The sequence below is a fragment of the Vigna unguiculata genome, chromosome 1, assembly GCF_037176805.1.
Source record: "Vigna unguiculata cultivar grain cowpea cultivar isolate G323 ecotype 2 chromosome 1, ASM3717680v1, whole genome shotgun sequence".
NCBI classification, from domain to species: domain Eukaryota; kingdom Viridiplantae; phylum Streptophyta; class Magnoliopsida; order Fabales; family Fabaceae; genus Vigna; species Vigna unguiculata.
In genome coordinates this window covers 41,104,434-41,119,067 of record NC_140792.1, presented here as the reverse complement: position 1 = coordinate 41,119,067, position 14,634 = coordinate 41,104,434, and the positions used below count along the sequence as shown (strand labels likewise).

The 14,634-nt window shown below is 33.7% G+C and overlaps 1 protein-coding gene across 2 annotated transcripts; it reads left to right on the top strand.

Annotated features, from left to right (window-relative positions):
• The first annotated feature begins 3,326 nt into the window (after positions 1-3,326).
• On the top strand, positions 3,327-14,609 carry MCM8 (minichromosome maintenance 8). Of its 2 annotated transcripts, XM_028071306.2 has the most exons (17): positions 3,327-3,669; positions 4,291-4,431; positions 4,525-4,642; positions 4,781-5,003; positions 5,127-5,290; positions 5,986-6,249; positions 7,090-7,185; positions 7,365-7,517; positions 8,063-8,133; positions 8,212-8,330; positions 8,590-8,719; positions 9,874-9,925; positions 10,030-10,180; positions 11,901-12,075; positions 13,507-13,677; positions 13,758-13,871; positions 14,265-14,609. In XM_028071306.2, the coding sequence occupies exons 1-17, from the start codon at positions 3,478-3,480 to the stop codon at positions 14,313-14,315; spliced, it is 2,385 nt and encodes a 794-aa protein (XP_027927107.1). In that variant the 5' UTR covers positions 3,327-3,477; the 3' UTR covers positions 14,316-14,609. The 2 variants fall into 2 exon arrangements, with proteins under 2 accessions (XP_027927107.1, XP_027927115.1); XM_028071314.2 differs by lacking the exons at positions 8,590-8,719; positions 9,874-9,925; positions 10,030-10,180.
• Positions 14,610-14,634: the final 25 nt, after the last annotated feature.

Here is a 14,634-nt window from a genome sequence, read left to right as displayed (position 1 = left end):
TTGTAATTACTATTAATATGTGGACTAGTGGTAACCAAAATAGAGGTTATATGACTGTTACTGCTCATTTTATATATGATTTATGGAACCTACATATAGTTTAGAAACATTACCTCACAAGTCGAACTTTGTAGGTTCCTAAACCTCTATTTTGGTTACTAGGAGTCCAAATATCAGTAGTAATTGCAATTCACCTTTGATTATTTGATAACAATTTCATTATATTTTATTTTCATTCATTACAAGCCTCCATAATGTCCCTTCTTCTGGTTCGAGAAATCTCCTTAAATAAATGTTGCAAAAAGACAAAATTCCTTCAAGTCCATGTGATCTATTGACATCTGATACTTATGTGAACAAGTGTTTCGTACAATTGAAGTACGTATTTTCCCATCAATGTTACATTCTATTTGAAATGAACTTCTAAATTTCTACTTGACTTGAATCGTGAACATTATTTGATTTTCAGCATTTGATTCACCATTATCAGAAGCATCTTCTTCTTCACCTTCGTTGGAAGTAGAAATTTGTTCGTTAAACTTCCTAAAACAAAAAAAAGTACATACCGTCAAATTGTTCTTACGCACACAAGCATTTCTAATAAAGTCTACATGAAATGTAATGTGCTTAGCTTAAACATAAAACTGACATCTAAAGATTCTAAATCTGGTTACTTGAGGGATGGGACGTAGATTGAAAAAGGTAGATAAAGTTATTAAATTGACACTATTGCAGCATCCTAATGGAGATAGATAAATGATCAAAGACTTTGTTGACAAACCTTTAACATGTGTCTGTGTTAATAATGTTCAAATATCTTACCCCTTATGCTAAAGCCACCCCAGTTTCCTTTTCATCATTTTCACAAACCCAAAAGAAAATCAAATTCAACAAAGAACTTGTACTTTTGCATTTTCAATCTCAACAATAAAATTCAAATTCAAAGCTGATTCAAGTAAATCAATTGTTTTCCTTGACATTTAAATGCAAAATATGTAGAGATGTAGAAGAATGTTAAGAATTGTACCTATAAGATAACAGAGGGAGGTTATTTGAAGCATAAAGACATGAGATATGCAACTGTAGAGAAAAAACCTATTACTAACTTATTTACTATAATATATATATATATATATATATATATATATATATATATATATATATATATATATATATATATATATATATATATATATATATAAAAGATTATTTTGGTAAATTAGAAATTAGCAGCACGAAAATCTATGATACCGTAGCTGTTTTATTAACATGTATAAAAATTACTATGATACTGTACCTGTTTTATTAACATGTATAAAAATTATTTGTATCCATTATCTACTTATATCAATTTATAATATTCATATTTTACAGATTTTATCTATAAATATGAAACTATTTTTTTTGACATCCTTAATATCGTGTGGTGATTATTTTGACATCTCCACATTTCAAAACTCTTAAAATGCTTAATGGAAATCTTTTGCAATGACCATTTTTTGGCAATCTTTTTGTTTTACCGTTCAATTTGCCTTCTCAATTTAATCTCTACTGCAAACTCTTCTGCTACATGTCGTAGGACAGTGGCTTTGGTAGTGACTCTCACACAGTAATAGATTTCACCTCTAGGTAGAGGGGCTGAGCACGGGAGAGAAAAAGAAAAAAATAAAAAGATAAAATTGTTATTTCATTATTACTCATATGGAGTGTAGGCCAAAAAAGAAAGGCTTAAATACCTTTTTTATCCTCATTTTCGTAATATTTGTTGCGAATAATCCTCATTTTGACAGTTTAAAATGATCCTCATTTTTATCAAATGTTTGAAATGGTCCTCATTTTCACAATTCGTGTTTGATTTGGTCCTTTTCTGTAATGTCGTTGAAATAATTAACAGAGCATTGTACATATGGCACAGTTTGTATTAGGGTGTGTACGTGTACATGTGTGGTAATTAGATATTTGTGGATAAATAAGTGAGCTAGGATTTTGGTAAGGAATGTTTGGGCAGTTGGTGAATTTTGGTAATCTTGTTCCTCCATTCCCAAATTTCCAATTGGTGTTGCTGCAATCTTCTTCATGCAATCCCATTATATAGGTATGTTACGGTCTCAATCTTCTTCCTTTACCTCTAGTTGTAATAGTTAGAGACAATTGTATCACTACTGTTGGTGGTTCAACGAGAAATGGATTAACCCCGATTTGTAGCTGCGTAGTGATGACAGTTTGAGGATGACAAGAACTCCAAGAATATTGGTAGAAAATTTTGGGTACAATTTGTTTTTATTTTTGTGTTAATAATAAATTGGTTTTAATTTTTTGTGTTATTGATTTACAGAGTGGTGATTCCAATAATGTGGGCTACAACTTTTTCAAATAGTGATGTTGATGAAAAGAATGTCATTATCATGACACCAATGAGGCAGACAGATTAATGATTTGGAGAAGTCATTGAAGGTTGCTGAGTAGAGACTGCATAGGTTTCACTTGTTGTTATTGTATTATTCGTACTATTATTGTGTGTAATCTTTTAAAGTCCAATTTGTTTTGTACTATTGTTAAATGAAGAAATGAATTTGTTTTGTACAGAGTGGTGATTCCAATAATGTGGGCTACAACTTTTTCAAATAGTGATGTTGATGAAAAAAATGTCATCATCATGACACCAATGAGGCAGACAGATTAATGATTTGGAGAAGTCATTGAAGGTTGCTGAGTAGAGACTGCATAGGTTTCACTTGTTGTTATTGTATTATTCGTACTATTATTGTGTGTAATCTTTTAAAGTCCAATTTGTTTTGTACTATTGTTAAATGAAGAAATGAATTAGTTTGATTATGTTGATATTAATCCCAACATGTTCAAAATGACATCTTAATTTGAGCATATCAATGTTTGGCAAAAGTGAAATTGAACGAAGTTTAAGGAGAGTCAAAATGCAGTACATCAATAATGAATTTTACATCAGAAATTTCAAAAATTTTCGAGCTCAAGAAAGATGAAAATGAAGAAATTTCCCTAATTGCAAAATTTCTCCTAAATTAAAAAATTAACGTTAATTAGTCATATGTACAGTACATGTAACACACACTGATATAAACCAACCGTGTCACCTATACAGTGCTCCGTTAATGTTACAGAAAAATGACCAAATAAATCACGAATTACGAGGATGAGGATTATTTTAAACATTCAATAATAAAGACCATTTAAAACATTCAGTCAAAATAAAAATCATCCACAACAAACACTGTAAAAATAATGAGGACCAAGATATTTAAGCAAAAAGGAAATAAGAGAGTGCAGAAAGCAATGGCCGAAATTCACAGTAATAGAAGCCCTAACATTGTTTGTCGGGGCTTTTGGCACCGCATATTTGTTTTTCTAATTTTCCCGCCAATAAAGAAATGAACTTTCTCATTCTCGCCAAAAGCTTTTGAGTAAAAAAGAAAGGCGACGAAGAACGCAATCGGAGACGAAATGCACGGAACACCAGAAGAAGAGACGGTGCGGAGGATCGGATACGAATCCATGGACCAATCCAGGTTAATGGAAGTACTCGACATTTACTTTCCTGAACAGCTCTTAACCGTCGAGAATACCTGGTTCAATCTCGCTTCCTCTCTTTTTTCCTTCTTTTCTTCACCGGTGGGACAAAACCTTGTTTCTCAGGTTTCGCAATCTCTTCTCCGTCTTTAACTCTTCAATTTCTTCTCCTCCATGTTATTATTGCGATATATTTGTTCAATTCATTCACTGCGGAACTTGCGAATTCAATTTTTAAATAACATACCTGGATTATGTTTCTGATTTGCGTTTGCCGTATTGAATTGTCTAATTGCGGCATATGTTGTCATAACAAGTTATGAATGTTTAACGAACAGCAGAAGAAGCATCCGTTTCTACTGAATTAAACTTGTTTCTTAGTAGATAAGATTTGAGTTTAATTTCTATGCCCTACTACAAACAACTCAGTATTTACCGTTGTTAAGTTAGTTAAGTAAAAGGTAACAAACTTACCATGCATGACAGTTTATGATTAGACTACATTGGAAAAGTTCTTTACACTCTCAATGGATAGACTATTTGCTTATATGGATTAGTTAAACAGTGTAACTTTTTCTTTTTTAAATCAGTATTTGATAACTTTAATTTGTGAAAACACGGGGAGGAGAAAAACAAATAGAATCATTATACTTTTAGATTTTAAAGCTTTCTTGACTCTTAGTCTTGGATACAGTGACATATTGCCTGTGTGTTCTCATGGGGATAATTTTTGGGTTATGTTAACAGGTGAAAAGTGGTTATGGAAACCATATCTTGTCGCTTGACTTTCAGCAGTTCCAACAGATTTGTCATGTTGAGGAATTTTATAAAATGTTAGAGGAGAAACCTAAAATTGCTCTCGCATGCATGAGTGCTGCTGTACATAAGGTATGCTTGAAGTCACTTCTGTTGTTGCGTAAATAAGTGCTGTTTTAATGTTGGCCAAGGTTTTATATTATTTAAATAATAAATTGGAAACAGGTTTTGCTTTCCAAATCGGAGAATGACGATCTGGTGCTTGGTGCAAAGGTTGATGTTCGTCTTCATAACTGTCCTAAAACTATGATTGCGCTGAAGAACTTAAAAGCAGCTTACATTGGTATATCATAAAATCATTAAGTCGTTTTTATAATTGTATTTATTTATTTTTTGTGTTTGGTTGCCATGGTTGAAGCTTTGACATTGTATAGGAAAAAGAGTCATTATGATATTTTATAATCTTTTGGTGATTTTACAGACAAACTGGTCTCAGTTCGTGGTACTGCTGTGAAAGTCAGCACTGTCAGGCCGCTGGTGGTGCAAATGTTTTTTGAATGCTGTAAATGTAGACAACCAATTTCACGTAAATTTCCTGATGGCAAGTATTCTCCACCATCAACTTGCAATTTAAACGGCTGCAAGAGCAAAATCTTTAATCCGTTGCGATCTACTGCTCAAACTATTGATTTTCAAAAAATAAGGCAAGTCTGGTGCTTGACTCGTTATCTCTATTCTTCCACATACATTTGACATCACTTTCCCCCTAGTCATTGTTAGGGCTTCAGTCCTTTAAAACACTGTTTTTGATGTACCTGCTGCAATAGAGTTCAAGAATTATTAAAACATGAAGACCATGAAGAAGGACGAGTGCCTCGAACAGTGGAATGCGAGCTTACCCAAGATCTTGTTGATGCATGCATACCTGGAGATGTGGTTACTGTTACTGGAATTATAAGAGGAATTAACACTTACATGGATATTGGAGGAGGTATGCTTAAGCCTAAGCCTGCATGTTTTTGTTATCCACCATTTACTGTTCTCTGTGTTTTAACACTTGCTTAGATGTTAAAGACAAAGCAAATGTAAGTTTGTGAGCATAGATAACTAAACTTTGTTTGATATGTATTTTTAAAATTATGTGTTTAGTGTTCACTGGTATTTAAGCTTTGTTATTTGCAAATTCATGAACTTAACTGTTATGTTTGACCAATATATGATATGACCTGGAAATCTGACGCTGGTAATAAAATGCTTCCGTCAAAGATGAAGTCTTGAAACACCAATAGTCACAGTCTTAGCATCACAGCTGTATATTCGTCCGTAGAACTTGAGTTTTCTCTTTCCCTCTGATGTTGGATCACCCAATTCTTTGCTTAATTCTTGAAGGCCAACCCAACTGCTTTTCTGTCGACAAAACCTGGTGCATGAGAAGTATTCTAAACATGTATATCTTCAAAGATTACAAATTTAAATTCCAAATAAAATTGTTCATTGGTTAAATTTATACAAATATTCTGCTGCTGTTGATGCAGGAGTCTGAAAACCTATAGCATTTGTTGCTATTTTCAGTATTTTGTTCGGCTAAGACTTATTTCTGCTTTAAATATCTGAATTACTTTAACATAAGAAGCAAAATCCTTCATTTTCAGGCCATTTCACTTATGCTTGTTGGTATTTATGTAGGGAAGTCGAAGAACAGAAACCAAGGATTTTACTATCTGTATCTTGAAGCTGTATCCATAAAAAATTCAAAGTCACAGTCCACATCTCAGGATCTGCAGGACTCTAATCCCAAAACTAGGCCAACTGAGCTATTCGATTTGTTTTCATTTTCTTCAAAGGATTTGGAATTTGTTGCAAAGTTTAAACAGGAACACGGTCCAGATTTATTTCGCCAAATCCTTCAATCCATATGCCCATCCATCTATGGGCATGAACTTGTTAAAGGTAAATATCTATACTTTTGGACTAATAATGGTTAGGAATTCCAAGTATAAGTCTAAGTCCTATGTTGTATAGAAATGAGAAAGTTGAACTACATATAAGGAAGAAAATTCACAAATCTATTGTCTTAAGATTGGGTTAGAGATGGTGTCAACTATTTTACATGGGTTTAACTCAAGTCTTATTAGTATTTGTTCATCGGTGAATTTCTCTTGAAAGACTCATTAGTGGGATTAGAGCCGATAGTTCACCTTGATGACTAGCTCAAACGAATACATGGATGAAGAATATTAGATGTGAGGATTTCTAAGAAGATACTCTTCTTTCATGTATGCATTATTCAGGCAGTTTTGTCTTCTAATTGATTACAAAAATCGTCCCTCAATCACAAGTTTTATTACTGATAATTATTGCTAATAATTCCACTATGAGAGATATTTGCAGTACTTCACCATGTTTTATTTTCAACAAAAAGACTCAACCAATATTTAACTACATCTAATTTAAAAAAATATGGATTGATAGGCACGGAGTATCCGTTTTCTAAATAGTATAACGTAATGATAATACAAAATGTAACTTGTCAATGCTATCTATAATTGTTGGAATTACCTTGTTGATATTTCCCATTCAAAAGGTCACAATCTAACTAGTCCAACATATTTTTGTTCTTTTTTATCTCACCATCCATTGGTTGACATGTGCATTGTTACAAACTGTATGGTAAGAATGTCACTCAGGCTATTTATGATTCTCCATTTGGATTATTTTGGGAAAATGTTTCAAAATTGGTAATTAAATCGTGAATCTCATTGTAATGTTAATTTGTTCTTATTTTGACAGCTGGGATAACTCTGTCATTATTTGGTGGAGTGCGGAAGCATTCTATGGATCAGAACAAGGTTCCTGTGAGGGGAGATATTCATGTCATAATTGTTGGTATGCTTACCTTCTAAATCAAATCAAATTTTCCAAATATTTATTTGCAGAGGAGTTTTTCTTTTTTTTTTTGTCAAAAAATGTTTTCTTCAGTTTGAAGCTGGCTGAATAAATATACATGTTAAGAAGTTATGGTTGTGATATAACAAACTGCTAATATTGCAATTTTGATTTTTTAGGTGATCCTGGCCTAGGTAAGAGCCAGTTGCTACAAGCAGCTGCAGCAGTTTCTCCGCGTGGTATCTATGTCTGTGGTAATGCCACAACAAAAGCTGGCCTCACAGTAGCTGTAGTGAAGGATCCTATGACAAGTGACTATGCTTTTGAAGCAGGTATTGTATTCTTAAATTCTTTTTATGGTTGGTACTCAATCCAACTCTAATCTTCTGGCTCAATGTGTACTGTGCTATTTCCAGAATTAGTAGGTTACTTTGATCATGATTGGTGGGAGGTTTGCTTTAAACAATTGTGTTTTTCTTAGTCATGTTTTATTGCTTGGTTCTTCAGGTTGATCTTCTTTGTTCCATATTTTGAAATATTTGCTTCTGTATGGTAAATATGAAATTTAGAATGTGTTGCAATTATTTTGGGCCTTATTATCTAGTCATTGACTGGCCAAGCAGTATGGGCTGCTCCTTTCAAGGTAGGCTAAAGGGTGACTTTGTTTTGTTTTCCGGTGCTTGTTCTGTTTTCTTAAGCTATGCAGAATTAGGTTAGTTTATCTTTGCTAGTAAGGTGGAAAAAGGGGAACAAGTTTTTTCTCTTGTGCTATCCTAGATAACGATAGGATATTGTGGGCTATCTAACTCATTTTTCTATGATCCCTTACAAAAGATTAGTTTGATTTTCTGTGAATGGTTGTCGGAATTCATGATAGGTGCTATGGTGCTGGCTGACAGTGGATTGTGCTGTATTGATGAGTTTGATAAAATGTCTTCAGAGCATCAGGTTTGTTCTCTGGTTACTGGCTTCTAGTGTCCTTAAATGAGCTTTAAACCTTACTGTAAAATTGTGGTGATAATACAGGCTTTACTGGAGGCGATGGAGCAACAATGTGTATCTATTGCAAAGGCGGGATTAGTAGCAAGTTTATCATCCAGGACTTCTGTCTTAGCTGCTGCAAATCCTGCTGGTGGTCATTATAAGTAACATTTTCTATTTTTGTCTTGTTCTTACAATTTTCCTTTATACCGCCTCCTTTATGATTAGGATCAGATACACAAATCATGAAGTTTGTAAAATTGGACAATGGGCTGTGAAACATTAAAACTCACTTTTAAAATCTAGTTCAAGGGTGGAAGATTGTCCAAGTCATATAGGGAGTATTGTGGTTGTTTGATTTGTATTATATTAGTTATTATCAAAGTAATGCCAGCCAAGTGAATGGTATACCCCATATTGCAGCCGAGCAAAAACTGTAAATGAAAATTTGAAAATGAGTGCTGCTCTCCTGTCTCGTTTTGATTTAATTTTCATACTGCTGGACAAACCTGATGAACTTCTGGACAAGCGACTCTCGGACCACATTATGGCAGTAAGTCAGTACTGTATTCTTACTTTGTGTAGGTTTTTGCATGTGCATAAATGCATGCTATCAATCATATTAATATCCCATCGATTGTTGATGTATTTGATGAAAATTTCTTCAATAATTGGGAGATGGAGTAAAATAATGGGAAAGAGTTGTTAAATAGCTGCCATAGCGCTATGGTGTCTCAGAAATCCTCCAATCCAATCCACTGTTGTGACTCCATTGTGGTTCCACCCAAAAACTGTTATTGTGATGGGCGATGGTAGTTATTGTGTTAATGGGCATCACTCTTTGCGACTTTTTTCCCCCAGTTCCAGTGTTCCTATCCCCCACTTATGTAGAAATTCAAACTTTTCCTTTACATATTATTTAAAAAACCGCTACTCACACAAGGAAGGTCTCCTCTACTCCTCCATCAACATGAGTTCACCTCCTCTTGCATCTTGCTGGCTAAGTTTAACTTGTTTTCGTTAGTATTTTCTCATGAAAAATTGAATTTTCAAGTTAGTATTATGTTTTATTTTATCTCCATACAATTTGTTTGTTTGTTTGTATGTACATATTGATTTATCCCACCTGCTGCTTGACTTCAGCTATTTTCCAAGACGCTATAGCAATATATGATGCTATAGTGACTTTTTGGCACTGTGCGAGTCAATAATGATGAGACATGCTGTTTTCTCCAGATTATAGCTTCTATGCTTCTGCTTGTGTCAAGGATAAGAATTATGAAATGACTTTCGTCTCTCCATAATTATTATAGGTTTAACCCCACCCTCGTATGACTTCTTTCTTTATCTAGAATCTAGTCTTGTCTAAAAAGGAAGTAAATTATTAAATAAGTTTAAACTTCAGATGTATTAGAGACATGCCATAACCAGAAGTACCAATAGAAAACACATGAAGAGTGATAACAATCTTGGAAAAGGAAATACCCTTTGCCTCTTGGCGTACTGAAATCACATTGGATTTCTGCATGGTTGATCTTAGTGTTCTTGCTGTAGGACAATCTATCCTCCCACAGTAGACATGTTTTCACTTTGCTATCAATTTTATTCTCCATTCAATATTTTTGTTTTATTATTTTTCATTTGATCTTGTGTTTTGTATATTATTCTTTTGGTTCTAAAGGTTAATATTTCAATTGTATCTCGTAGCTTCATGGTGGGAATGGACAACTTTCACCGGCATTGAAAAAGCGACGTGGAGGTTATTTTACTACCTCTCTATTTGGCATTAATTTCGAATATGCTAGAGCATTCTACATTTTGGTAAATCCAGATTTACTAACGGTAAATATTGTTCGTAATCAGATACATCTGATTCCAGAGCTACTGTATCACAAAATACTGGACCTTTAATTTCAAGATTGAGACTTGACCCAAGAGACGGTGATTTTATTCCATTACCTGGTCAACTTCTTCGCAAATACATTGCTTATGCGAGGAGTTATGTCTCTCCTAGGTGATTTGATGTCTTGTATTCTTTATGATTCTGGTCTAAGTATTCTTGTGTATTAGAGATATGATTAGTAGGGAGTTTATTAGTAGATTTGTTAGGAGAGTAATTAGTTTGTTACCTGAATAAAACCTCTTTCATCCATAACTACACATCATATTTTCAGTTTGTCACTTTTTTTCTCTCTTATCACTCAACTATGAATTTTAACATGGTATCATAGCTATATCACCGACCTTGAAGGAGATTTTTTTCTGCTGTCCACTGTTTGCTCATTTTCCCCGTCACTCTTTTCTTTTAAATCTTCATATTAATTTCTGCCTCACTCATTTAGTTTCTCAGTCCAAGGTGGTGAAGGCACTTCAGCGTCATCTTCTGCCTCGTTTTTTTATCCTTGACGTCTGCGTCCATGTTACCTAAGTCGATATCCACGTCATCTTAATTTTTTTCTCTCAAGTTCCATTTGGACCAAATCTTGTTCAAATAATGCAAGACTTTTTCTCACTTTCAAATCAAGATTGGAGTCCAATCAAATTGATGACTGTAGCGAAAGACGAAGGAGCATGGAGAACCACACTATTCTGCCTCACGAATTGATCAAAGAAGTTCTGCTTTTGCTGGTGAAATCCTTTTTGCAATTCCTGTTGTTCTTTTGCCTCCTGTACGATCTTCTAGATTTTGTCTACATAACTGGTTTGTGAAGATTAAATTCTGCCTTTGTTTGGAGAGTTTCAAAGACGTATGTTGTTCAAGCTTTGAGCACCTAGTTTTGACTTATAGTTGCAACTTTGATTATCAGTTGGATCAGTATTAACTGGTTGGTTCCTTGCTGGAAACTTAGTTTGGTTGTACCTTTGGTTTTTGTGATACTTCAGTTGTTCAAGGTACCTTGTAACCGTTTGGGGAGTTTTGTACACTAAATGTTTGATGCTTTGATTCACATTGATTTTGGAAGCATCTCGGTTGATATCATTACCCCACACTTATCTTTACTACAGTGCACGGACAAGTGAATCAACAAAATTGTACATGCCACTGTTTTGGTTCCATTGCTTGCAATTAAGTTTCTAATTCCCTGTGGATCCAAATGGTAGAGTCCTTGCTGAACCATTTCTCCATATTGTGCCTGCAAGGTATGGCAGAAAAGTTGTCTTTGAAGACTTAGGCTACTATGGTTTATTGGTTTGTCCTATTGTAAGCTTCTGCTATGGATTGTTAAGCAGTGGATTTTTTGTTTGCTTGTGCCTATATAGAAGTTAAGCATTTGTCTTGTTTGCTTCTGTTAAGTGGTTAAGTCTTAAGTTGTGTCTTCTGCTTAATGGTTAAGCTTTGAGTTGCCCTTGTTGATTTGATAGCTTTTTCCTTCTGTGGTGGTTAAGCTTTGATGATTCTACCTTTATTAGGTGGTTATACTTTGGATAAATTCAGCCGTTGTATTTCTGACATTCTCTGTTTTTCTTTCGACTTGTTTTGATACTTCTATTGTTCAGTCAAAGCTGGAAGTGTTATAACACCGAACTTTTGGAGGGATATTAGAGACATGATTAGTTAGGAGTTTATTAGTAAATTTGTTAGTTTGTTGCCTATAAAAGGCCCTTCCTCCTCTTGCATTTATCTCTTTTATCAATCAATACACATCTGATTTTCAGTTTATCACTTTTTCTCTTCTCTCAACACCTAACCATGAATTTATTTTCTGCCTCTTCTCTTTTTAATTTATTCTTAGGATGACCAAGCCAGCTGCAGAAATCTTGCAAAAGTTTTACCTAAAACTGAGGGATCATAATACTTCGGCTGACGGTACTCCTATAACAGCTAGGCAGCTGGAAAGTCTGGTAAGGCTAGCTGAAGCTCGGGCTCGGCTGGACTTGAGAGTAGAAATAACGGACCAGGATGCAACGGTTAGTTTTCATATCTTAGCATGAATTATGTACACAGTATTCCTTTTTGCAATCTTTTTTTTTTTTTCTAACTTCACATCCCACACGTTTTCAAAAGTACCCCTTTAAATGTGGTTAAATACCATTTCAGAATTTAGTCTACAGATTTGTAAAATTTTAACATTTTCATATTTTAATTTTCAGAATTACATAAATATGTTTCAGAATTGTTTTTACACACTCCCAGAAGTTAAAGTCTTGAAGCATAAAAATTTTATGAAACTAAATTCTGGAAGTGTAAGCATTTTGTATACTTCTAGAATTTTTCGAAAGTTACTCTCATTTCTGTTTTTACATATTTATATTTTTATACATCGATCAGAACATTCTCATTGTTGTTACTCACATTTTTTCTCTTGTCCTTTTAAAACTCAACAGTCACCAAGTATAACTAGATGTATAGAAATACGATAAATCTGACCTTGAACTTGTAGGTGTTTTTGTGATCATAAATAATTCTTGATGTCTTTCCCCATTTTAGCAATCTCGCTTGTGTTCTATGTGTGACATCCCAATTAATTTCCGTCTTTTTATACTATTGATCATAGATGTTTAAATTTAGAAACTTGCAAATCAAATCTCTCGTCATTATTTCCAAGCCACGTTCCTCTTGATAAAACTGTAACGAATATACTTTATTTTATTTTTCTGTAAGTGAAAATTCCTTGTCTTCAAAGTATGTCTCCAAAATTCAAGTTTAAAGGCTTCTCATGATTTTTCAATGAAAACTATATTATCTAAAAATACATGCAATTAGCAATAATAATTTGTATGTCGCCTGTAAGTACATCCAAAAGTAAATTAAACAAGTACGGATGGTCTTCACTTACACTATCTTAGTCGCTCTAGTAAAATCTTTAGTCTCGTTTCCTGAAATTCTATGATCAGTGATTAACTCACCATACATTCTTGTATAACTTGAATATAAGCTAGTTCCAACATCGTTCCTTTCCGAAGTATTTCACAATAATTCTCTTGATATTTTCATAAAAGGATATTTGAATGAAAAATGACAAAGTAGAGGGGAAGGGTGTTCTTAGAAAGTATGGCCCTAATATAAATAGCACTGGTCCTGTTTTAGTCTGTCTAGTTTAATAAAGTAAAATGCAAGTCCGAAGAAAATTTCTGTCTTAACACAACTTTGAGAGTTGTGATAGAGATGAGAATGTTATTTTTGATGAGGGAACACAGGGTAGTACTAGGAATGTTATTATATAGACGGTAGAGAGATTGGAGAAAACTAAAGTTAAAATCATTAAAGGAAGAATTTAGAGGGATGGTATGTTCGAAATAGAACATTACGGTATTGACACAATTGGTGGGGAAAGACTTGGTTGTTTCTTATGACGAATTTCTCGTGTCTTGATTTCTTGTAACGAAATTGTGGTGCAGGATGTTGTTGAAATCATGAAAGAATCCCTGTTTGATAAATATGTTGATGAGCATGGAATCGTGGATTTTGGTCGAAGTAGTGGGATGAGTCAACAAAAAGAGGCAAAACGCTTTCTGAATGCACTGAATAAGCAATCGGAATTGGAACAGAAGGATTGCTTTTCAGTATCTGTATGTGCTTTTATTTTTCACCCTGCTGCTTTTGTTGCAGATAGTTTCTGTACTTATAAAAGATCCATGTTACTTTTCAGGAACTATACAGTCTTGCAGATAGGATTTCCTTGAAAGTACCTGATATTGACGCTTTAATCGAAAACTTAAACAGCGTTAATTGTCTACTAAAAAAAGGACCAAAGACATACCAGGTACCGTATGATGGCATTTTAATTCTCAGGTCTAATGGGATTTCTTTGGAGTTTTACTCCTTGTTAGTATGCGTCTTTCTTTCTGTTTATTGTGTACTACTACGACCCTATTAACTTACACCAACAATCTTTTACCAAAATGCCTTCGCATTACGTGGAGGTGTAGCAGATATTCGGATTTGGCCTTTTATAATGTAAAATACATTTTAGAAAGTAGAATGTGAAATTATTAGTTAAGGATAAGAAAATAAATGTTAACCTCGTAATTGATTATACTGCAATTTATAACAATCGTAATTTTTCAATCCATGATTTGAAGTTGGTGCTTGCCTCCTTTTGAAAAAGCTAAACCCAAAAATTTGTGACAAAAGCATCCTTTTTAACTTTTTGCAGGTATTATCCTCTTCTTATGCACGAAGCCAAGCGTTCAAGACAAGGGGTTAAATTGAAGGAGCCATGTTCATTTTCTCCTTACACTGAAACTCCGCTGTGATACTAGGATTTAGTGTATAGTATAGTAGTTCTGGTGTTGCTAATTCGTAACCTACTAATATTACATCATTACTAAGGTGAGTCAAGAAATACAACAGAAGACCGTTGACAGGAGCGGAATCTCTTGTTTCAAATTCTTCTGTAATTGTAAAAAGGTTCAATTTTTATTTTTTTAAAACATCCAATTTTTGTAGAAATTTCACGAAATGTATATTTACATTCATCTATAACACTATATTTAAATTATTTGTACTTCTATATTTTTTTTTTC

Bases quoted from the DNA above. Each gene is read 5' to 3' on its own strand.
- MCM8 (XM_028071306.2), top strand. From the start codon at position 3,478: ATGCACGGAACACCAGAAGAAGAGACGGTGCGGAGGATCGGATACGAA. The intron at 3,670-4,290 runs GTTTCGCAATCT...TTATGTTAACAG, and splicing joins GACAAAACCTTGTTTCTCAG to GTGAAAAGTGGTTATGGAAA. The intron at 12,076-13,506 runs GTTAGTTTTCAT...ATTGTGGTGCAG, and splicing joins TAACGGACCAGGATGCAACG to GATGTTGTTGAAATCATGAA.